Source organism: Canis aureus, chromosome 36, assembly GCF_053574225.1.
Source record: "Canis aureus isolate CA01 chromosome 36, VMU_Caureus_v.1.0, whole genome shotgun sequence".
NCBI classification, from domain to species: domain Eukaryota; kingdom Metazoa; phylum Chordata; class Mammalia; order Carnivora; family Canidae; genus Canis; species Canis aureus.
In genome coordinates, this window is record NC_135646.1 from 18499341 (window position 1) to 18525032 (window position 25692).

At 39.7% G+C, this 25692-nt stretch overlaps 1 protein-coding gene and 1 long non-coding RNA gene across 13 annotated transcripts in view; one reads left to right on the top strand and one right to left on the bottom strand.

Moving 5' to 3' along the window:
• Window positions 1–143: 143 nt before the first annotated feature.
• LOC144305734 (uncharacterized) lies at window positions 144–20606 on the bottom strand. 8 transcript variants are annotated; one of them, XR_013372802.1, is made up of 6 exons: window positions 20447–20604; window positions 18203–18760; window positions 13237–13362; window positions 12413–12452; window positions 11371–11493; window positions 144–417 (listed from the first exon to the last, which is right to left on the bottom strand). XR_013372802.1 is itself a non-coding variant. In XM_077884807.1 (5 exons), the coding sequence occupies exons 2-5, from the start codon at window positions 18214–18216 to the stop codon at window positions 364–366; spliced, it is 234 nt and encodes a 77-aa protein (XP_077740933.1). In that variant the 5' UTR covers window positions 18217–18760; window positions 20447–20606; the 3' UTR covers window positions 144–363. The 8 variants fall into 8 exon arrangements, 1 of the variants encoding a protein (XP_077740933.1); XR_013372806.1 differs by having other exon boundaries at window positions 12007–12452; window positions 13237–13324; window positions 20447–20600; XR_013372804.1 differs by having other exon boundaries at window positions 12007–12452; window positions 13237–13327; window positions 20447–20599.
• The window catches only part of LOC144305736 (uncharacterized), a 43011-nt gene continuing 36104 nt past the window's right edge, over window positions 18786–25692 (top strand). For 3 of the 5 annotated variants that reach the window (XR_013372809.1, XR_013372810.1, XR_013372811.1), the window contains exon 1: window positions 18787–18967. This is a non-coding gene — a long non-coding RNA (uncharacterized LOC144305736). Of the gene's footprint in view, window positions 18968–25692 lie in introns of all 5 variants that reach the window. The other 2 variants (XR_013372812.1, XR_013372813.1) reach the window with 1 other exon arrangement.

Consider the following 25692-nt stretch of genomic DNA (forward strand, 5'->3'; position numbering starts at 1 on the left):
TCTCATATTTTTGCTTACATTTTGCTTTATCTCCAAAGAATTCAAAATTTATTAAGTAGATTAAATAACAAGCATTTAGGGAAACAGGGTTGCTTGTATCATCTGTTTTGTGCATCAAGATTTTTCTTCATCAGAAAAACAAATTGTCTTATGCTCTTTATTAGGGCTCCAGTATTAAAGGTGTTTCCCTTGAGGTGTTCATAAAGCACAGAAAGTTCAGATGAAAAATGCTTTCATTCTCAGTTACCCAAACCAAAGTTCAGACTTGTAAGCTTCTTCTTCAACATAGGGTGTGTTGGAATCTGAACTGGGACATGCAGCCAAGCACCCCACAGTCAAAAGTGCAGGGACAGCCTTTCTTCCTTATCCAGATACCACCACGAACCAGGAATCCACAAAAGAGACATGCCCTTTCCCCTGACAAAAAAAAAGAGAGAGATGACCTAAGAGATCAGGGTTGAGCAGAGATCAAAGCAGCCCTCGTTTTGAGGAGCCCAGCAACTCCCCAGCTGTTCCTCACAGAACATCATCAGCCTCTTTGTGAGGGCACAAGGGAAAGAGGTGAAGTGTGGGGCAGAGGATGGATAGTTCACTTCTTGCAAATGACATGAAAACCACTGGACAGAATGTCTATCTACCTATAACAACCTTGTTTGCCCTTAGTCTTTTTTTCATCCATAACTTGACAACCTCAGTGAAAAAAAATTATAAGTCACCCAAATATTTTAATAAAAGAGCAGACTTACAGTATTGGAACTACCTTAAACCAAATCAACATAGCAACTAGAAACCCCACTTCATCTTCTCCTTATAAAAAGACTTCATTCAAAAATCAATTCTTGAAAGTGGTTTTTATCATTAAGCATTAATCACATTGGAGGGAATTTTCCTGAATGAATGTAAACTATCTATAAATTTCTACTACTTCAAATTTCTACTACTTCAATACAAATACAAATATATACCTACTACAGGTTTAATTATACTAGTTATATACACAGTTAAGGGTCTATTTTTGAAACTAGCTCTAAAAAAGAAAACACTCTTCTATTTTACAAAATACTAAATCCAAATGAGAGAATGACCCACCTAAAGAGTAGTTAACAGTTGTGTCTATATTATACCAAAATTACTATTCATTCCCAATGTCCCAAATTTTGGAGACATAAGCAAAGCTAATTATTATGAATAAATTAGCATTTGATAAAGATCATCTGCTTGGCTTCCCACCCTTTAGAAAGCCACGTATTTTTGTTTTATCCCTTAACAGTTTGATATTTCTTTGTTATATGTAAAAAATAGTGGGCTGTTGATGAGACTAATACACTCACATTTAGTTTTTTAAATATTTTTAACCTCTAAGACAAGTTTAAAAATGATCATTGCCATACATGTCAAGTGGCTGATCAGCTATGATATTTTGTCTTTGAGTGTGGTCCAAATATGGACTGTGTGAAGCCATGGTTATGCCCCATAATGGTGAAAGATAAATATATCCTCTGCTGTATTCTATAGTGGAAAAACAAGTGCAGTCCCCCCTATTTAAAGGCAAACCTCGGGATCCCTGGGTGGCGCAGCGGTTTGGCGCCTGCCTTTCGCCCAGGGCGCGATCCTAGAGACCCGAGATTGAATCCCACGTCAGGCTCCTGGTGCATGGAGCCTGCTTCTCCCTCTGTCTATGTCTCTGCCTCTCTCTCTCTCTGTGACTATCATAAATAATTAAAAAAAATAAAAAAAAATAAAGGCAAACCTCTCCTTACGCATTATCAAGTCTACATTTTTTTGTTTGTTTTTTGTTTGTTTCGGGGTAGAGTTTAGTGATCCATCAGTTCCATATAACACCAGTGCTCATTATATAAAATGCCCTCCTATTGTCCTTCACCCAATTACCCCATCCCTCCCGCCCACTTCCCTTCCAGCAACCCTCAGTCTTTTTCATATCGTTGAGTCTCTTACAGTTTGCCTCTCTCTGTTTTTTCTTATTTTATTTTTCCTTCCCTTCCCCTACATTCATCTGTTTTGTTTCTTAAATTCCACACGTGAATGAAATCGTATGGTATTTGTCTTTCTCTGACTGACTTATATCACTTAGCATAATACACTCTAGTTCCATCCACATCATTGCAAATAGCAAGATTTCATTCTTTCTGATAATATTCATATATATATTCCCATATTTTGGCAATTGCAGACATTGCTGCTATAAACATTGGCTTCTGGGAGCTTTAGAGCCATCTCTTATTCCAGCTCCACCCCCACCCCACCCATGTACCTATACAAATGTCCAAATCATATGAATGTCTTTTTCCAATGCTCAACTACTATTTCGTCTTTTTCCTCCCTTTATCAATTTTTTTTAAAATCTACACTCTGTCTCCACTTTCTCATTTATCCCAACTCAATCCTTACAATTTGACTTCAAAATCCACAACCATAAACCAAAATGTTCTTTTCTTAAAGACACCAACATGATCAAATCCACTATCCCCTTCTCAGTCCTCTTTCCCATTAACTTTTCTTCCTATCTGAAACTGGTACTTCATTCCATTCTTAGGCTCCTCTTTTGCACTGTCCACCAGCTACTCTATCTGAATCTACTTTCTACTACATCTGTTTCTTTTATGTGCCCCATTTTCTCCTATTGTCCTCTAAATAAAGGCATTCTGCATGGATCAGCCCTTGAACTTATCTTCCTGGGCTTCGTTCCTACAACAATCCTTTCTGGACAGAAGATCCTCAAATGTGCCAGTTCTTAGCTCAGCTCCAAGTCCAGGTTTCTCTCTTCTTCCTAGATATCTTAACCTATATGCATTTTAAACCCAGTATGTCCAAACTGGTTTCAAAGTTCCTATTAAGCTTGTTCTTTTTTCCCCAGATACTAGGAGAGAAATCTAAGAGTAGTTTTTGGTTATCTCCCCTTTCCCAACTCCCACATTTAATTACTGTTTTATATATTCTTACACATTCCCAGTCTTACCCATTGTCTTTTATCTGAATTGTTCCAAATGCCACTTGTAGATAGTTCCACATATTCAGTCTCTTTCTCTTCTGACCCCTAAAATATCCTACACACTGTTTCCAAACTAACCCATTAAAGGATGGTTCTTATGGTGTCATTATTCTGCAAAATGAAGCCCAAATGTCTTAACATGTTGTTCAAATCCCCACAAAATGCCTCTGCCTTTGTTTTTTTTTATTTTTTTATTTATTAATGAGACGAGGGAGAGAGAGAGGCAGAGACACAGGCAGAGGGAGAAGCTGGCTCCATGCAGGGAGCCCGATGTGGGACTCGATCCCGGGTCTCCAGGATCAGGCCCTGGACTGATCCCAGCGCTAAACCACTGAGCCACATAGGCTGCCTCTGCCCCTGCCTTTATTACAATACACCTACTCATGAATCTTCTACTACAATAGTACTGGATGCTTCAACCGCTAGTGTAACACTTTGCCTTTGTTCATGGCTACTATTTCGGCCTGAAATGTTCATTAACTCCCAAACCCTTTCCACCTCTTAAATCTAAAGAATATTTCAATTTCTATCTCTTCCATGAAGCCTTCCCTGTTCTCTTAGAATTTTCCCTTTCTTTGTGAGATTTAGAACTCTATTCCAATAAGGTAAATAAATGTCTTTCATAAGCTGACAAGCGTGTGTAGAGATTCTGTTTTATGCCAAACACTACATTCAGGATACAGAGAATAGCCAGTCTCTGACTTTGGGAAGCTTCTGCTCATAGAGGAGAGAAAACACTTAGTATACTAAATTGTAAACATACGGGTGCCTTTCTGTACTAGAGATTCCCATGCAGGCACAGAGAAGGAACACTTAACCCAGCATGGGGCATTAGCATGGCTTTTCAAAGAAGCAACACCTGACCTAAGTCTTGATAGAAGATGGGGCAAAGATGGGCATGAAGTGCATTTCTGAAATGAAAATAGCATATAGAAATTCATGAGAGACCATGTTCCATTTCAAGAACTTCAGTTAAATCAGTTGTCTGGAATTTAAAGTGCACTGGAATGGTGGGACACGAAGCTAAAGACGTGGGCAAGACCACATTGCAAAGAACCCTGAGTGCCTGTATCAGTTGTCCATCACCACAATGGTACTGCATAACAAATCATCCTCAAACTCTGTGGCTTAAAACAATAGACATTTATATTTGCCCATAAGTCTATGGGTCAGCAGATGGCTTTCCTAGTCTCGACCTGAGTCACTTATATGTCTGTAATCAAAAGTATGCATTGAGGAAGCACTTCAGCTGCTCTTCACTGAGCATTCTCACTGGCTCGCCATCAGCTGGTTTAATATGGCATTGGTTCTTCTCCACATTTCTCATACATCTCAAGTAGGTTAGCCTGGGCATGTCCTCGTGACAAGGCCGACTTGAAAAAGAAAATACATCCAATCAGGCAAGACAGCAAGAAGAAACACACATGCTTTTCAAGTCATTGCTTGCCGTTGTGTTCATGCATGGATGAGCCCAGAGTCAGAATAGAAGCTTGTCTCGGGTTTTTTGCCTTCCATGTTCCCAGCCTGGAATATGGTTGTCATAGATACCTACATGGCTCCTCAATCCTCTGTTCAAATGTCACCTTATCCGAACAACTTCCCTAAATACTCATTATGAATTAGCACTCATGACTGCCTTCGCACCCTATCATTCTCTATTCCTGTCTTTCTGAAATGTTATATATTTATTTGAACACTTCTTTATGATTTGCCCCTCCCACTAAACTTTAGGATCAGTGCAGCAGGAACTTAGCTGTCTTGTTCACTGTTTTATTATCACTAGAGCCTAGAATGTAGACTTGGTACATGGTAGGCTATCAACAAATATTTAAACCAGGTAGCTTTGCCCTAGCCACATTGCATATAAACGTTCAGCACAGGCTAACTCTGAAAGAAATTCGTTGAGTTTTATTCATCCTTTCTCTTTCAGGTCCATTTCTCAACACTACTCAGGATTTAATTTGGCTATGATACTAAGAAAGTTGAGGAAAGGGATCCCTGGGTGGCTCACTGGTTGAGTGTCTGCCTTCAGCCCAGGGCGTGATCCTGGAGACCGAGGATCGAGTCCCATGTTGGGCTCCCTGCATGGAGGCTGCTTCTCTCTCTGCCTGTGTCTCTGCCTCTCTCTCTCTGTGTCTCTCATGAATAAATAAATAAAATCTTAAGAAAAAAAAAGTTGAGGAAAATGAATTCTGCAGTATTTAAAAGGTATCAACTTTAGACATTTGCTTTAAAAAAGGGGGGGGGGAGTCTTCCAGCCAAATTCCTAAATTAATGTGCATAAGAATAAAATAAGCTCGCCTAATCTCCCTCAAATCACTTGAGTAGTTCTGAACAGGGAGTGATGACACCACAAGCTTCTATAAATGCATGGCGGGCACTTGCCAACCTGATCTTTTAATACCGAGCAAGTGCCAGCTTCTAAGTATATATATATGTTAATGCTGTTTTCCAACATATCCACCTCTAAATCATCAAATTAAAGAATCCATTGAAACTCTTGACTCATTATCCAGGCTTCACCAAGCCTTGTCGACCCTCAAGGAGAAGGCCACAAGTCTGCTTTTATTTTTTTTTTTAAGATTTTATTTATTTACTCATGAGAGACACACAGAGAGAGGCAGAGACACAGGCAGAGGGAGAAGCAGGCTCCATGCAGGGAGCCCGACGTGGAACTCGATCCCAGGACTCCAGGATCATGCCCTGGGCTGAAGGCGGCGCTAAACCACTGAGCCTCCGGAGCTGCTCAGGGCTGCTTTCAATGCCTGTGCAGGGCCACCTGGACAAGCACCCTCACATGCATTTCTGGTTTTTTTCATTCTGCCCTTTCTTTTATCATGATTTACTTTTCAGGTGTATCCTGCAGTATCTTTTAAACAGTATGCTAAGGACACCCCAGCATTTGATCATTTTACCAAATTTTGTAAAATGTATCGTTGCTGCAACTGAGTATATATACTGTTACTGAGGTCCGTTGGGATTCATCTGGCCAAGAGTAAAATATGCGGCATCATGGCAGATGAACAACAAAGATAGATTGTTTGGTTTCCTGAAACATGTAAACACTTTGTTCCATGAACATGAAAGGCATAATAGTAAGGGCAGCACATGGCCAAACCGGCCATTCCCCAAACACAGACATAGTGTGGAAAGACAGGCACATAAGTGGTGCTCTTGCTGGAGTTACTTTTGTGGACACCTAGAAATATTGTTCTCTCACCATGGAGATGGTGGTGTAGTTGGTTCTTTGAAGCCCTTCATTTGTGTAGCCAGTAATTCTAGCAGCTGAAAGCATAACACAGAAGATTGAGAACCTCCAATATTACCAGGGGCTTTACACTTGTACGGAAGACCCAGGGAGTACCTGCAGATTTTGGATATCTGTAGGGTTATCTGCATATACTCCCTCACACAGAATATGGAACAAGGGGGCGGCTTAATTTAAGGATGACGCTGCATCCCAGAGGCAATTTTCAGAAATGAGTAGTCAAAGTAAATTAGACCAACCCTAAATCTGATGTCTCTAACAGAGGACATTACATAATCTCAGAAGTTCTCCTTACTCTAATTTGTGCTTTGAGATGTAACTATCCCTCAGGGTGCCCAAAATAGGAGACTATGAGAATCAGAGCACTTAAAATTCCCCAAACTCTTCCTCCTCCTTCTGCTTCACCATCTTCCAACTAAATTATATCGGTAGCCGTGTTCCCTCCTGAAGGGTTGTGTCTGAACCAGACACGATGCTGGGGCCTTTTTGGAGATGCTTTTGCTTTAATAAATTTTGTAAGAGAAATACACGTGAGAGCTTCCCATCTCTGTCAATCATATAAATTTAAAATTAGGGCAGCCCCGATGGCCCAGCGGTTTGGTGCCGCCTTCAGCCTGGGGTGTGATCCTGGAGACCGGGGATCAAGTCCCACGTCAGGCTCCCTGAGTGGAGCCTGCTTCTCCCTCTGCCTGTGTCTCTGCCTCTCTCTCTCTCTTTGTGTCTGTCATGAATAAATAAATACAATATTTAAAATAAATAAATAAATAAATTTAAAATTATAGCACTTGTGAGGATCAGAGGTGATGGGGAGGGAAGAAAGAGGGGGGAGGAGGTAATCATGAATCGTTCCCCTGCAGCTGGCATTGCTCAGCAACAACTGTTCATGCAAAACAAAAGATCACTTCAGAAAACCAGAGATAGAGGCCAACAGAAAGAGATCATTATAATCATATTTTAGAGATCAAACAGCTTGAATTACATTTGCTGGAGCCTATTTAAGTTTCTTCATTGTTTGTATAAACATGACAATTTAACATAACTTCCTACACTATGTTAATATAATGACAAGCGTGTATAATAGTATCTCCAGGCATCTAGCATCTGGCAGGTTTCTTATCTTCTACTTATCTTCCACCCTGTTGTGGATAAAAGATAAAAGATGTTCTAACACAGGGAGGCAGTATAGCACAGTGGTTAAGAACACAGCCTTGGCATCACAGCAGGATAGAGTCCCAGCTTTGCCTCTTACTGTTGCGTGACCTTGGGCAAGTTTCTTTACACTCTCCTAAGGCTCCGTTTCCTCAACTGCTAAATGAAGGTTGACATTTACCTGCTTTGTGGTTATTGTAAGAATTAATAGAGATAATGTACATAAAACATTGAGCACAGGGGAGCCTGGGTGACTCAGTCAGTGAAAGGTCTACTTTCAACTCAGATCATGAACCTAACCCCTGGGATGGAGCTCAGAGCTCCACGCATCGTTTGTCCGGCTCCCTGCTCAGTGGGGAGCCTGCTTCTCCCTCTCTTCCCTGCTCGTGCTCTCTCTCACTCTCTCTCAAATAAATAAAATCTTAAAAAAAAAATAAAAGCATTGAGCACAGTGCCTGGGCCATACAGAGCACTTAGGAAATGTTTGCATTTATAATCAATAAATGGATGAATAAACAAATACTTTGTTTTTCCATTTAAACTGCCCACAGTCTATCCTTATCCCACCGCCAGTCTAAGCAAAAAAGGAGAGAAGTCTTGGGAAGTACTTGCAGTATGCTTGCCATGTCAGATTGCTAAGGGAGACTGAGACAACTCTAATTGGCTAGACCCAATGTTGCTATTGGATCAAAGACCTGCTACACAGCCTTGCTCCCTATGGAGGATTCGTCCTCTCACCCCCTCTCCCATGTCCCCAGCTGCACTGCAGGACTCCAGTCACACCACCATGCCTGTCCACGTGGGAAGGAAGCAGCCACCATGCCTGTCCACGTGGGAAGGAAGTATTACTTGTAAGTACTCAGGTAGTTCTCACTGGGAAGTAAGGATTACACGGCTTTTATGTGGAGACATAGTCTCCTGGGGCCAAAGCCCACAATGACGACAAGAAACAAGCAGGGGCAGTGGGGTGGAAGCCTTCTGAAAAAAAATCTGTCTTTCTTTTAATAGACAAAAATATGAAGTGTTGCTAGCTTTAGATCTTAGCTATTTCCCTACGATGTTTACTTAAAGGTCTTACTTAACTTCTTCAAAACATCGAGAATGACCACATACCACATAACCAGAAAAAAAGACAAGGGAACATTATTTATGTCTATGTAAACAATGAAATCAAGAAGGAATTTTACAATTACAGGTTTTCTTTGACAAAAGAACCAAAAGGCCTTCTGCCCACCAAACAGATTTTACAACTGCTTGGGCCTCAGAAGTGGGTGGTACCGTCACTCAAAATGGCTTATAGACCATCTGAAAGTCTATCCACACCAGGGAAAACAAATCTGGTCACGTGCAAGATCCTGCTGCTGCTGCTGCTGCTGCTGCTGCTGCTTCTAATGAGATTCTGTTAAAATAACGTTTTTAAAATGCTTCCTAAATAAATGCAGATTGCATTAACATAAAGGTATTTGCCTGTGTCAGACATTATAGAAGTGCTAAATGACCCTGAGCCTCACTGGCCTAAAGCCAAGAGAAGCACTTCACCCTGATAGAAATTATAGTGCTGTCATTGTGTTGTAATAAGCCTTCATAATGTGAAGCATTGTGTTTCTGCTAAGTCTTGAATAAAAAAAAAAAAATAGAATCAGGGTCGGGTTTCCTTAGAGGAAGAGGAAGAAGTGTCCTTGCTTCCGTAGAAGAGGATATTTACTTGGTCTCAGGAAGTACACACTTTGCTCATCTTTTTTAAAACTCCGTCTTTCAAAGAAAGCTATCTTTTGCTCAAATTTGAATTCTGCTTAAGTGCAGAAGATGTTGCAGTCTTTTCCTCCATAGATTTTAAGAAGTGCACTTATTGATGATAACTGGCTTTATACACAGAAAATCTAAGTGGAGGGAAGCAGTATTGGAAATGTGACACACAGATGACGCTGCATTTCCCTGAGCCATCTCCAGCAGGAAGTGCAGAAACCTGAACGAAATTTAGTGAGCAGTTCACAGGGTGTTCCTGCATTCTTAAGGCTCAACTGTTATGTGGAAAGTAGGTTCAGCCACCTATGCTCCAGTGTAAGAAGGCAAATCTGGTGAAAACCAATAGTGGTCCTAGGGCCAAGAAGGTGAAAGTAGGTTGTCATTTTAAAAGGTTGGTTTCTTGTTAGGAAAGAACAAAGGTCATTATAGTTCAACTTTTACATTTTCATTTTTTTGTTTTGTTTTGTTTTTTATTCACTGGAGTTGTATAACGTGATGCTTTGGGCTAGAGACTGCCCGACGTTGTTTTTTACCCTAACAAAATACTCTTATGGTTATTAATGCCTAGCCCAATCCTATTCATTCCCTATTTCAATACTCTGAGAACTTCTTTTAGTTTTAAAAACATAAATTTTCATCACTGACATATGTTCTAGATTGATTTTATTACAAGTCTCAGACCTAATCTCCGTTAACTTGGAGCTTTTGTTGGTGTCCAATCAAGAAGTTGAAGGCAAGCAATAGCCATTGACTTGTGTGTGTGTGTGTGTGTGTGTGTGTGTGTGTGTGTGTGTGTGTATCTGTACCTTTGAGGAAATAATAACAGTCATAGCTCCTTTTTATCAAGTGTGACCCTAAGCACCTTGCTAAAGGCTTTAAAACATAACCTCCTTTAATCTGTATGACACTTTTCAAAAGAGAGCCTTTTATCTCCATTTTACAGAGAAGAAAATTAGGATTCAGAGGAGTTAAGCAATTTGCCCAGTATCCCAAAGCTCATAAATCACAGCCAAGAGTTAAACTAGGCTGATTTAACATCCATTACACAATGCGACCTCCCAAGCCCTGAGTCTGTTTGCCCTGGGCAAATATTACACTTATATTTCAAAACCCAAGGAAAAAGAGGGAGGTGGAAGTTGCTAAATGGGGGGAAGCAAATGGAAAATTTTGTGGCTGTTTATTCATCCACAAAGTTTCCTGAGGTTCAGACACACTTTGTAAGATCCTTGCAGGGTGGTGGTACAGTTCCTGCCCTCAGGGAGCTAACATTTTAATTGAGAAAGCACCCAAGAATAAAAGTTAAAAATCAAATAAGTGCTTCCATAGACGTATACACAAAGTATTGTGTGTAAGAACACGGAAGAAGGGATTTTTTTTTTCCTGATGGCTTGGAAAACAGTTGGAAAGATTTGTTTTGTCTACTAATCATTAAATAGCACATATTTTAATCTAGTCATTAGGAACATTTGACATTTGTTTGCCAAAAGTAATGAATATTAATTTTGAATATTTGAAGACTTTCAAGTCACTGAACCAAAAAATCTGCTTCTATATTCTCAAACGTTGTTGCAGCAATGGAAATTGACAAAATTTAAAAAGTAAAGTTTCTGGAAAGCAAACCGGTGACAGGGACCAGACTTCTAGGAATTTATCTACTTTCCTGATAAGTTCTTGAGTTAAAGATACATGCATAAGAATGTTCCCACCTTGCTTGTACCAATAAACTAAACAACCCAATGTCTGTCAACTGGGGATTCATTAAATTCTGATATATCCATATAATGGGCTATCATGAACCTTTACTCATTACCTGCACTATGAACCTGATACTCATTAAAGGAAAGAAAATCTCCATGACAGATGGTTAAGTTAAAAACAAAGTATACAAGTATATGGTATCACTTATATAAGTACACACACATATGCACGCACAGAGATGGATAAAATACATAGAGAGATGTCAAGAGAAATTTTAACATTTCTTGGGTGCCAGGATGACTTCATGTTTTTAGTAATTTTCTGTATGGCTTGGATTTTCTGTCTTACCCTATCATTTTTGTAATCGGAAAAGAAAAACAAGAAAACTACTTTATTTGGGGAAAAGGGGAATATGTCTCCTAGACTTACATCTCCTAAAATGATAGATTCTAGAGACAATATTTCAAAATATATTTCTACTGATGTAGTTGTAACTCACCTTGAACAAAACCTTTTCTCTGTCACATCGTAGATTGGAATTTGCTTTGTGGACTTGTCATCGTCAGAAAACCATAACCATGTCAAAGACAGTGGACATGCGGTTGGGCTTGGCTGTCTTGTTCTTTGATGCAGAGAGGCACAAATAGCCAAAGATTCTACTTAGTATATAATGCATATTCTAACAGGGAAAGCATAGGTCTATTCCTTTTATTCATGTCCACTCTCTAGGAATATAACTTTGAGGGCCTAAGATGATTCCACTGACTTGTAACCACGCTTCATACCAGAGAACCCAAGTAGCTGGAAGAAATATGCTGTATCTTTGCTCTTTTTTTCTTTTTTCTTTACTAGTGTTTCTATGTTTATAAACTAAATGACTAGAAGGTGCAAAAGGCATTTTCAACTTTGCGTGCATTGTAATACACACCTCCAAAAGCAAATCAACTATGGAAGTAGGCATTACAAACTCATTTAATCAACGCTATAAAGAAATGATATCATTTACTTTAGGTTATGCAAGTTAGATTGCTATGATGAAAGTAATCAATTTGCACAAAGATCCCTGGGCTGTTGTTTCCTCCTGTACAAAATTAGACCTCTTTCACGGCTAACAATCTAAGATTCTATTACTTACAAGTGTAGCAAATGTCCTCTTGGCGGTTTAAAAGTTTTATGGTTCTCAATAGATAACATTTCAGAATAGAGTTTATTGCAATTATGGGAGTGAGCTGATTATATGAGGAGTATGTGTTGGTGCTGCATTCCGTCATTACTAAAAGAGCACAATTATCAATCTCTCGAATATGGTTAAGAGGATTTGACGTCAACAACTTCATGCCAAGTGCTGAGACATAATAAAAACATATATAACTCAGTAATGAGAAGTGGAAGAAAATTATCAAGAGGAGGAGAATGAAGAGAAAAAAGTATAAGGTAACCCTCTCCGGTCCCTTCCCTCTTTGGGAGCTTTGTACAATCATTCAATAAACTTTAATGTCAGAAACTTTGCTATGCTGCCCACCACTCTTTGTCTGGTCTACCTCTTCATTCTTTGAAGCAGTGTGATTGAGAACCAGGGCACTAAAAGAAAAGAAAAAAGGGAGAGTTTTTAATAATGAAAATTATAGAAAAGGGAAAATTTTTAAAGTCTAATGAATTAAACTGAGAGGACGTAGCCAGAAAAGAGAGAACTAGTCTCTATAACCAAAATTATTACATGGAAGTTTACACAGTTTATGCTTTTAAATGAGTTTTCTGGGGCACCTGAGTGGCTCAGTCAGTTAAGTGACTGCCTTCAGCCCAGGTCATGATCCCGGGGTCCTGGGATGGGGCCCCACATCTGGCCCCTGCTCAATGGGGAGTCTGTGTCGCCCTTTCCTTCTTCCGTTCCCCCTGCTTCTTCTCTCTCTCTCTCTCTCTCTCTCAAATAAATACATAAAATCTTTTTTAAAAATGAGTATTCCTGGGCAGCCGTGGCTTAGCGGTTTAGTGTGGCTTTCAGCCCAGGGTGTGATCCTAGAGACCCAGGATCAAGTCCCACGTCGGGCTCCCTGCATGGAGCCTGCTTCTCCCTCTGCCTTTGTCTCTGCCTCTCTCTCTCTCTCTCTAATAAATAAATAAAATCTTTTTTAAAAAATGAGTATTCCTAAATTGTCCCAGATCGTCTTGTCATTTAAACTATTCTTATCATCTTTAAACAAATGATATATCATTCACAAGTTCCAAAACAAGGAAAATCCCTAACTCTCATACACATTTCTGAGGTTAAAAACCAAATCATTTTCTACAAAAGCATATAATTTCCAAGTTTTCCCAGGACCAAAATGAAAAGAAAGTTCTCAGACTCCCAAATAGTTTTGTTTACCCTTTCATAAATGTCACATGTTTGCATCTTTGGCAGTAGGAAATTTCTAAAAGTTTCTTCATCAGTAAATCCTCATCTCCCACATTTTCTTCTAGGACATAAAATAGAATAACTTTGTTAAATACTCTGAAAATCAAACAGAAAGGAAGTAAGTTGTTGCACCAAAGAATCAACGGGCTGGGTCGATGGATCTGCCACTCACCCTGAGCATAAGTTTGGGCAATGCATGCAGCTTCTGAGCTCTACCTTCTTCAATTTAACAGCCTCTCCTTAGAATTGCATTCAAACCTTGAGTCCTAATGATCTTAGTTCAAATCCTGACTCTGCTACTTGCCAAGCACCTGTGAACTTGGAACTTTACTTAACCTTTTTTGAGTCTGATTCCTCATCTATGAAAATAGAACACGAATACCCACTCCACAGAGTACTTGTTGATAATTAAATGAGAAATGACATAATGTGCTTAGAAAACAACAGGTGCTTTCTAAATGCTAGCTCCTTTTCTTCCCGACTTTCCTTTTCTACACCCTTGTCTTATTTCTTCAGAAATATAATTTAATACTTTATAATTTTTTAATACTTTATAATATTTTTAAAGAATGATGACTTTACTTTTTAAAAATTTGGCTGTGAGGTATAATTTACATACAATAAAGTATGTGAAGTCCACAAATGAGACAATTTTTATATGTATACACTCCATGTAATCACCACTCAGAGCCAGGTGTAGAATATTTACAGGCCCTCAGAATGTTCCCACATGCCACCTCTAATCACTACCCTTCCACAAGTAACTATTATCCCAACTTTCATTATGATTACTACTCTTAAATATCTTTAAGTGAGAGCAAAAATAAATGATGGCATGTCCATATCAAGGAATAAAAAGCAGTAGTTAAAATGAGGGAAGTAGATCATACATACTAACATGGGAAAATCCCAAAACATATTGTTCTAGATTATTGATGTAATTCAAAATCAATAATAGAAACGATGATAGAAAGACTGATAGATGGAAAGGAGAAGAGAAACTTGAAAAGCAAAACTATTTTGAGTTTTTGAAATCCTCACCAGTGTGGCCTCGCTTAGTTGCAGAAGAAGCATCTACACTGAAGTTGGCCACCAGTCACCTAAATTGGAAGACAGTGGGAACCATTGACAGACCACATATTTATTAAAGCAAACGTGCTCCTCTCCCTCGGACTTGGACACTACCACATCCCGAGCTGAAATGCATGTGGAGCCCCACCTTCTCCATCTCTATCCTAAGTGGATAAATGAAAGGCAGAGAACCCTTTAGTCTCAATGTGCAATGATATGGACACCCACCGGCACTGGGGTTCATCAAACTCTCCCTAAATGTCACAATCAAATGTAGTTTCTTCTGGGATTCAGTAAATAGATACAGCCTCAGAGAGCATTTTAGTTGGTTCCAGCCAAAAGCAATCTAATGGGACAAGGCTTTGTCTCAGAAAATCCGGAACCTATCTGATTTGTGTCTATACCTTCAAACTAACTTTTTGTTAGTAACTGGATTTAAATAGGTAACAACTAAATGATTTCAAGCAATGAGCACCTGGTTTGCTTTCAAAATAATCAAAAAGCTCATATTCAAATACCACGTTCATTCTTCCTTCACATGTAAATGTGAATGAGTGGACACAACCATAATTGTACATTAATCTCCCCCCCCCCCCAGTTGCCAGGAAGGCTCGGGAGCCTCCCTGTTAATAATTCTCTGCCCCTAAACTTTCTGAAGTACAATGTAAAGCCTCTTTCTTCTTGCCCTATTATTTGTGGAAATGGGAAACAACCAATGTCTTTCTTATGATGACCTGTCAAATCTTTTAGACCTTTATTCTTTTAAACTAAATAACCCCACAGCTCTTTGGCCTTTCCTCTTAGCCCTTATTTTCCAAACCTTAATTACATTTTTGCTCTTCTCTGGAGCTATGCCAGCTCCCCACATCCTCCTTCAAGGGGAGACACAAGTAGCCACAGTTGGGGTCAGACCAGTGCTAAGAACTGACAGGCCACTTCCTGCCTTTTGCCTTTCATGCATCCCACTATCTTATTGGCTTTATAAATAAACAGCATTTATTTAACTAATTCTAGCAGGGCTGCTATACTGAGTTGAAGTCCACCTTTCCCCGTCTGGCATGGTAGCATTTTGATTTTGTCCTGTAAACTTTTTGCACTTACCCCTTTGAGCTTTGTTTAATTCAAAATATCTTACCCAACAAATTGTCCAGGTCACTTCACTTTTGATCCCTACTTTCTCCATTTCTTCACAAAACCTTTTGCCAATGTTAAAAGTGCCTTCCCAGAAGCTAAGCCACCGATGAAGATCTACTGAGATTTTTCTCTATCTCCCTCACACCATCCCCAAGCAAGTGCTGATACCGTAGTGATAATAACCACCCTTCACCAAGAGATTAAGCTAGGAAATCTTGTGTATGTCACTCACTATTTCCTCACAACAGCCATATGAAGCAGATCTTATTACCCCCATTTTGTTGAAGAGGGACCTGAGTTAGCTATCGATTATGTAGTCTGTTATGGTCGCAGAGCAGGTGTTGGATTCAAACCTGGGTCTCTCTGACTGCAGTGCTGGCTGTGAGCACAAGGCCAGAAAATTGGTGCTCATTGGCATTTGGGTGTAACCTACTTAGCAAATGCAACTCCACTTGTAAAGTGTATGTATGCTTTATCCCCAAAATCAACAACAATCATGGGTGCCTGAAAAACTTAGGAAAAGGAAAAAAAAAAAAAAGATGAAAGTCAAAGACAGGGCAAGACGGACAGAGAGGAATGAAGAGAGGGCATGACTGAAGGTCAGCAGAACCTGTTTCAGGTGACCCTTGGTGAGGTTTTCAAGTGCCCTGTTCTTTCTGATCATAAAAGCAATAATGTGAGACAGAAATAAACTGTTTAATGGTCCTGACAGAGTGTAGCACACTTCCTACATTCCCCTGGACACAAACAGAGAATTACCCAACTGTGACTAGGAGTCATCAGGCCAGAGAACAGATTCTCTAATGAGACACCTGTGCCTAATCAGTTGTTTCAACTGTTAATTTACTACTAATTATTTGGCAGAGCTAAACATTATTTGTCCTATTAAATCTGTTACTGCTTTATCAAGAAAATTAATGTTATGAAAATAGAATTAAAATGTTAGGGGAAAACTCAAAAGTCATGTGTCTTTGTGCCAGTGCAGCTATATATGTGTATAAACACCTAGAAAGAGGATGGACAAACCTGTGGCCAGAGCTAGTCTGGAAAAGGGGGAAGGAGGGGCTCTTTCAAACAATACCACCTAGGGGCACCCCCCACCGCCCCACCCACCCACCCCCACCCCCACCCCCAGCTGGCTCAGTTCTCCTAGCGTGCAATCTTGATATCAGAATTGTGAGCTTGAGCCCCACGTTGGGGATAGAGCCTACATAAAAATAAATAAAGTACATTTCCAAACAATACCACCCAAATTATAAGACATTTGCGTATTATATGGTTTAAAAATTTTTAAAACATTGTTACCAAAAATAAAAATAAAAATAAAAAAAACTAAAACATTGTTACCATGTCATCTGCCCAAGACTCATTTTAAGGAATTTTATTGTTTAATAGAAAAAAAGTCTCAGTTCTACAAGCAAAATATTAAATAAAATGCAGTAAAATAAAGTTTAATAAGAAATGTGGATTTGGGGAAAGTTGGCTTTTAAAAATTGATTTCCCAGAATCAATTTTTAAAGCTCCTAAGCAGAAATAGAATTCTTAGTTCTTGATCGATATCAATTCTACAAACCCAATATCATTAGGAGGAGTGACCCAAATGTTAAACTTTTCCTCAAGGATTTGATGAACTTTCTCTACTGTTAAAAAATAAATGTCCTACTTTTTATTACCAATTCTGACTAAAGCTGGACCCATACTAAATCAAATAAGAATGACTTTGAAATTTTAATACTCGTCTCGTGAGTTTTCTCATAACTTTACCCTTACATATCTCAGTAATGTATTTTTATAGAAAACTGACAAGTTTATCAATGCATCTTTAAATATCGACATTAGAGAACCTCAATTTGCAGCCAGTCAGATTTAGATGTTTATTTTATGGAATAAAGACATTTCTTTAACTTTCTAAACAAAATGTTTTCAAGATTTCTCAATACATAGTCCTTGCAAGCCTGCTTGCCTTTGTAATCTGCTTGTTTGCAAAAATAAATCTATTCCAATAACTGCCTGGTCAAAGTTTCAACCTAAAATAAACTCAAGAGATAATCAATAGGTTGATTTGCTGATGCAGTTGATTGTAGTTAGGTAGGCCTGACCAGAGGGCATCCTGCTAAAACAATAAACAACTTATTCTTGATATAATTCAGTGCAGAAAAACCAACATAGCAATAAAAACTACATCATATCAGGGCACCTGGTTGGCTCAGTCAGTTAAGCATCTGCCTTTGGCTTAGGTCATGATCTCAGGGTCCTGGGATCGAGCCCCACATTGAGCTCCCTACCCAGTGGGGAGTCTGTTTCTCCCTCTCCCTTTGCCCCTCCCCCATCTCCTGTATTCTCTCCATCTCTGTCTCAAATAAATAAATAAATCTTTAATAAAAAATTTTAAAACTAATCATATGGATTTAGTAATATGTAAGTCCTCAATCGGTGTTTATTGAAACTGATGTCAAATCAAACACATGTGTAAGTTCCTCCATTGTATGATATGATCACAACCATTTGTAAATAGTTTAGGTCTGCAATTAAGTATTATCTGTTTTTCTACAACAGAATTCCTTTACTACTGTAGTGTTTATTATAAGACAGTGTTTTAAAAAGTAATACTACATGAATATAGAGCCCTAGCCAAAATTAATGTTCTCAGAATTAATGGCTATCTCTATATAGGAAAGTTTCATAATGAGAAAAATACATAAATTATTCTATGCAGCCTATATGGAATTACCTTAATTTAAACATGATGTAATTAGGCCACCTTCTGGTTGACTGTGCATCAAGCTTTTGATTTGTAGGAGTTGTGTTAGAAGAAACTTAAATGGCAAACCTTCATTTTCAGTTTTGTTCTTAGAAGGCTGCATTGGCCTGGAACATCTGCAGGCTCAAAATGTTTGGGGATCTTTCATAGTAGCTTTGAGAAAAACATGTAGTCAGTTTAAGTTCACAATAGATTTTTCACATCTAATGTGAGTAAGTTCCAAAACAAATAAGTTCCAAAACTCCCATTCTGGAAGTAAATGCATCCTAAAACCACTGACCCAAGATCAAGGACAGGCAGGTAACATCATTAACATCTAATGGAAAGCAACAGGGCAGAAAGATCTGGATCTCTTTCTTCTTCTGCTAGAATATGATGAGCAGTCATGGGTGACATCTTTGTAGTATTCATGCCTTATATTCCCCTTCTTTGCTCACAAGTCTCCTTTGAAACCAACGCAAGGATTGGCAGGCATTCAGAATGTCTCAAAGTCAACAACTGGTCAAGCATGCTGTCTGAGGTAGAGTTCTGTGTACAAACATAACAAACAATGAGGCAGAATCATACCAATGGTTCTAGGCTTGGTCCCAAGTCATGTCACAATGGCAGGGGAAGGCCAGGGAGCAAGAAATTCACCTACTAATTGTTGAAAGGCAGTGCAGAGCATGGCTGAAGATGAAGGCTTGCAGCCAGACCACCTGGGTTTGTATACCAATCCTGACACTTCCTAACCAGGTAACACTGAGAAACTTTCTTTACTGCTCTGAGGTTAAGTTTCCCTGCCTAAAAAAGAGGGATATTTAATAATACCCACCTCAAAGTGTTGTTGCAAATATTAATGCTATAAAGGTAGGTGGCACATGGAGAGCACACAGTTAATGTTAGCTATTCATCCTCATAACTCAATATCTCATTGTCAGTGTAACTCTCTAGATGGTCTAATGCTTGAATTTATTATCCTTGATTTCCAAGCCTATAGTCTCTCCCTCCTTGGAATGTCTGGAACCACCTTGGAATGTCTGCCAAGTTAAGCTTTCTAAAAAGTCTCTTCCACATTTCACTTCTCTGCTCAAAAACTTTCAAGGGCTCCCTACATCTGGGAAAATGTCTGACCTCCTTAGCCCAGCTAGCAAAACTGCCTATAGCCGGCTCCAATCTATTTTTCCAACCCTCTACTCCAGCTCAGCTGATGGCCCTCCTTTTTGCATCAGCCATCTGATAAATATTTCTACTTCACTTTTCATGTACAACTACTTGATGGACAACAAGTGGTTAGTAACTACTTGCTAGCACTATTTTTGCTCTGGCAGCCTGGAGTATGGATGTTTATGTGTAACTGCAGCAGAGGGCCTGAAGGCTGTGGTCTAACCAGGGGAAAGGTATGCACGGAAACTCCAGCCTGACCACAAAGGACCCTGGGAAACTCTGCAATAGTAACAGGGGTAAGCTAAGGTCAGTAGCACAGAGCTACAATTACATTTAACCTCAGATGTGCTCAAGGAATATATACCATATGGTAAGCTATTTAAAATGAATATCCCTAATGAGATATGTAGAGAGAAATTCTCAGGTGAGAGGTCAAAAAAATAAGGCTCTAGAGACTGAGAGGATTTTAAAAACCATAGTTGTGTTCGTGGCTCAATATTATTATCCCAACTGTAAATCTTATTCATTCAGGCTTTCCCCCACAGGGGCACTCACTTTAGGAGGAATTTATTTTGATTTATTCATACAAAGCAACAAAGTAATCTCTCCTTCTAATCAACAAAAACTTCCGGCCCTATTCACAAAACTGACTTAAAACTCACTGTTATGATGGCTTTCTTCCTTTACGGTGCCACTAGGGTTTGGGGAGGACATAGGAGAGAGCAAGCACAGTGTGCCTGGGATTAAGGAGAGGTATGCTAATAACCCCTGAGGATAGAGTAGGAGATGGAGGGAGATTCTAGAGGAATTTGAGTTTGCAATTCCTACTAGAGTTGGCCTCTTTGATAAACCTCTTATGGATGGGCTTAGGTGATACATCCAGCACACGGTCCTCACACATACCTTCATTTGCCTTCTACCTATACACCTCATTCTTTTCAAGGCTCTGTCAATTTTATACATGGTTCTCTTTCTGAGCAATCCATTGCAGAGATCCGTGGAGGCTCATTTTTTAAAAATCAGACAATGAGAAGAAGCCACCCCTACTTCACACTCCTCAATCCTTACCTAATCCACAGGCTCAGCTGGGCAGATGGGGCTTCAAGAAGTCCATTTCTGCTTTCATGCTGAAAAATCCCACCTTGAATCTGCCATCAATAGCTTCTGGCTTCATAATATCTTAAGGATAAAAACTTACTTTCTGTAAAAGAACACAGAGAGGATTGTTTATAATGTTTATAATGTTCTGGCTGCCCTGAAACCTCTCCACAACTGCTTCTCTAGTACCACCTGCCTCGTCTGGCCCACCAAGAAAGTGCAACAGGCTTTGTTGCTTTGGGTTTCACCAGAACATTTCATCTTAAGTGAAATGCATGGCATTCCATTTCTTGGCCATGAAGGGGGATAAAGGACAGAGTCAGCCTTTGACATAAACAGGACTCATCCAGTAAGTAGCCAGAGGGAAATGTTGGCAACATGTAATTAGCCAGCTGGTCAACCTCTATTTAAATCCACCCTCATCTCTAAATGCCAAGTTTTGAAGAATTAACTATTTTGCATACCAGGCATAGTTCAAAACCAGATTTTTAAATATGTTTTCACATTGCCCCGTTTCTGCTTAACTAGTGTCATGTACAAAACTAGGGGTCAAGTAAGTTAATACCTTATATAAAAGGGTGCTGAAACTTTTGGTTGGAGCCAATTGTGAAGTCAGTATAAACTTCTCTTGAACTCTTGCTCAAGAAGAAAACTTCTTGAGTCTCAATTATCTTTCAGGATGGAATGCTTAGATCCAGTCCAGCTCCTTCAGTAGGACAAATATTTCCTTTTTTCCCGGCTTACAAAAGATAGGCTTGGTTATCGAAACGGACTCAAAGCATGCATGAAGTAACTGAAAACCACTGTTGCACATGACAAGGCACAATTCTCATCTTTTTTTTTTTTTTTTTTTTTTGCCTTTTGCAGTCTCCTGTTCAAGAGGCAGGGAAGTGAATGGTCTTTCCTGAAATCCTAATAGAACTACACCCCTGGTTTCTCCCTTATTTGGGTTCAGCTTTCTAGCATGCCACCTCCTTTTTTGTCTTTCTCCTCGACTTATAATATGTTTACTTCAACCATACTAAACTCAAAGGACATGGTCCTCATCAAAGCAAGAACATTCTAACTCATCGGTTTTTTATTTCACTTGCTAATGCTCAAGACTGAAAATCTTAAGTTTGGATATTCTTGGACAAGAAATATGTAGTAAAAGATAACAAACATAAGGAGTAAAGTCTCTCATCATGGAAAATGTTAAGAGTCTGTCTTCTCAGATTAAATAGTGAACAGTTCATGTGAGATTTCAGGAAAAAGTGACTCTCACTAAGGAGTAGCTTATGGGAATCATTCCACACAGAGGTATTCATTTACTGAAATACTTTCCCATTTGTTATTATTAATTGCTCTTTACAATGAACTGGAAACATTTTTTTAATTTTAGTTTCAAAGAGAAATGACAGCATGTCTTCTTTGCTCTTCAAACCCCAGTGCTATACATACATTGTACATAAAATTTACCATACAGCCACTTATGAGAATGGAATCTTTGCCAAATATGCTACCAATGTATGGGCTTTATTTGTCAGAAAATGCATGATTAAGACAATAGCAGAGTGTAGTTCAGTGTGTTTCCCACATGTGCTGTTATGATACTTGGGGCCAACACATTTTTTTCCCTTTTACAACTCAGAAGAGAAGAATGCTTGACTTGTCTTCTCACCTACTTCATTTGATGCCAGAACTCCTCGTGTGCATCTGGGGTCAGATGCTCAGTAGATACCATGGTCAAAGACCATCAGATGTTATGTGAGAAATAGCCTAGGACAAGATGGGAGTAGGCTTCGGCAAATTGCTTTCCTCCCTCACAAACCCGAAATTCCTGTCTCCCAGGCCTAGTAATATTGCCCAACTTCTGAGACTCAGTTTCTTCCTTTCTTGTTTTTAGCACTCATCTTCCTGACGCTCCATTTCCTGCCCAGTTGCGCTCTGCGGATCACAGGCTGACCCAGCCCCCTGCTCCTGGCTCCCAAGGGCTAGTCCGTCTCAGGTGCCCGCTCTGCTGGTCATTGTATTATACTGGCTGCATCCACTGGTTCCCTATAGTTTCTGATATGGGATGAATCATGTCCCCCCAAAAGACATGTTCAAATCCCAACCCCAGTACCTATGAATGTGACTTTTTGGGAAATAGAGTCTTTGCAGATGTCATCACTTTAAGATGAGGTCATACTGAATAAGGATCCTACTGAATTCAATATGACTGGTCTCCTCACAAGAAGAGGGAAATTCAACCATAGGGACACAGTACCCAGAAGACATGCACACAGATGGAGAACACCATGTGAAGACAGAAGCAGAGATTGGATCACACAGTGGCAAGCCAGAAAACTGCCCAGGATGGCCCGCATACACCAGCAGCTATGAGAGAGGCATGGGACAGACACTCCCTGAGGGCCTCGGGAAGTAACCAACTTTCCTAACACCTTGATTTCAAACTTCCGGCTTCCAGAACTGTGAGAGAATACATTTCTTTTGTGTTTAGCCGCAGCCACTGTGCTTGGTCATGATAGCCTGAGGGAGCTAATACAGTTCCTTGCACAATTTGAGAGAATCCCTCCATTCATTTAACAAATATTTATTCACCACCTACTATATGTAAGGCAATCTGCTAGGTGCTGTGAAGACCACCGTAAGTGAAACAGTCTCTGCCCCCCCGAGACCTTTGTGCAGCCTTGTCAGGGAAATGATGTCATATGATAAGTACAGTGACAGAGGCACACACAGGGTGCTGAGAGAACAAGGAGAACACTTACTCCAGAGCCGGGTGAGGGGAGGGCATCCTGGAAGAGATAGTGCCTGGGAAGAACCTTGAAGGCTTCACTCCCTAGAGGAAATCTGCCGGCTGGAATGGAAAAGACAGCTTCTCCTCTTCCACACACACCCATCTCTGAAAGCAGCCTCTTCCTACAGCAAATGTGTTTAAAGGGCAAATTCAAGCCATGTTGTGCCACATTATGATTCCCCAAGTGCTTTTCTGCAGCCTGGATCTTCTTACCAGTCTGGTTTTATGGGAGAATAAAAAGCATTAAGTTCATTTCTTCTTAAGCTTGATGAGGGTAGAGAGGGAAATCTTTTTATTTTTTCTTTTCCCCTTTTGTAACGAGAGTTTATTTAATTGGAAACACTGGTGCAATGCCATTATTTGTTTGTGGATACGATTGGCCTGAAAACACAAAATGCTTTGAATTAAATCAAAGAAAGTTAGGCTCAAGCTCTTTCAGAATGAAAGGTTAATTGGGTCCTTCCCATTATACTGGTAATATATATATAATACGAAAACAGCTAAGAGAAAAGGTGATGCACAGATAACTTGGAAAATTGGAAAGATGATATTTTAAAAAATACTCTTAGCCCCGCTACCCAGAATCTATCATTGTATTAATATAGTTTGATGGATTGCCTACTGGATTGTTTTTCATGCAGTTTTTATTTTGTTTCTCCGTACTCTATAAACAATCTTGTATCCTGCCTTTCTCACACAGCATTATAGCATAAACATTTTCCCAGGCCTTTAGAAACTCTCTACAAACATAATTTTAATGGCTATAAAATGTTTGGCTGCACAGATGCCCATAGTTTACTTAACCAAGCCCTGGGTTGGCCATTTAGGTTAGATCATAACTTCTTAAATTGCCTTCAGATAAACTTAATGAGTTTTAAAATGGAGATTTCAAGCAATTTCATCAGAGACTATTGGTTGCATTATGATACAAGGACCATTTTATCATCAGGAAGTTGATTTTAAAACAAACAAAAAGACAAAGATGTTGACAACGTCAGCAGCTGTTGTCCCCAACCCACCCAGAGATTTTCCCTTCATTGGCCTGTGGTTTTATTACGGGGCCCACTCACATCCCGCTCCTCCCACTTTACGGCCCAGCTTGGTGTGAGTCCTCTGGGGCCTCAGCACCAATCTCCCTGGGCTGAGTACTGAGCAAGTGTCCCCATCATTCTGGGCCATGACAAGTGCTTCAATGCTACATATTACGATGTGCTGGGAGCCAGCTGATGCAGCCTGCATGTGCACACACGTACATATACACATACACACACATTGATACAACAGAGTTTTGCATCAGTTGCTATTTTTCCAAGTTTCTCTTAATCTATTTGCTACCAATGTTCTTTGATACCCTTGCCCTTGTCTTGATCTCACCTGATACCTGAGACTCAGACTCTATTACCTGTGCTTATTTACCTGGGCCCTTGAGAATCATCAACCAGTGGAGACACACTCCTACTTCTTGAATCCCTGAAGCCAACCATTTGCCTGATCCATGGCAAGAAATTGCTGTGCACTTTAGGTAAAATACCTTGCTATCCCAGCTTGAACTTTGTTATTGGATAAGCACCACCCCCTTAATCCCCCAACATACCTCAATGGCCATCGTTGTCATTCAATGTTGTGGCCCCAGTGAGCAGTGCCAGCAGCAGTTCCGGGTCCTCCACCACCACCATTCTGACTGGCTATGAATGAGCAAGATAGGGTAACAACCACTTTTATTTTTAATTCCTGTGTAGTTAACACACAGTATTATATCACTTTCAGGCATAACAATCATTTTGAAAGATATTTAGGTACCAGTCCTAGATATAGGTCCACAATCTATTTGTAATACCCAAATGCAAAATTTCTGAAAACTTAGCCTTTTTTTCATAATTCATTTTGCAGCAAAACCTAATTGTATTAGTTTCCACAAACTTGGTGGCTTAAAACAAGACAAATTTATTCTCTCACAGTTCCGGAGACCAGAGTACAAAATCCGTTTCACCGAGCCAAAATCAAGGTGTAAGCAAGGCTATACTCTCTCCTGTGACTCTATGCATTTGGTGGTATTTGGGCCGACTCAGATAATCCAGGATAATGTCACTTGTCAAGATTCTCAGTTAAGGATATCTACCAAGATCCATTTTCCTGTAAGGGAGCGTTTATAGGTTCTGAGGATTAGGACATGGTATTTTTGGGTGGCCATTGTTCAGCCTGCTCTACTGACCCACGTGAAAACAAGGCTCTCTCTCTCATAATGTGAATGATCATTATGGTGCTACCCTAGACCTCATGGGGGAGTTAGGTAAAAGGCAACATAGGCACTATCTTTCCTTTCTAAAATCAGAAAAACTCTATTCCCTTCTAAAACTTGCTTGACTACAAAGGTACCAGATAAAGGTTTATAAACCTGTTTCAAGTCCACATTGCCCGAGGGAATGACATGTGC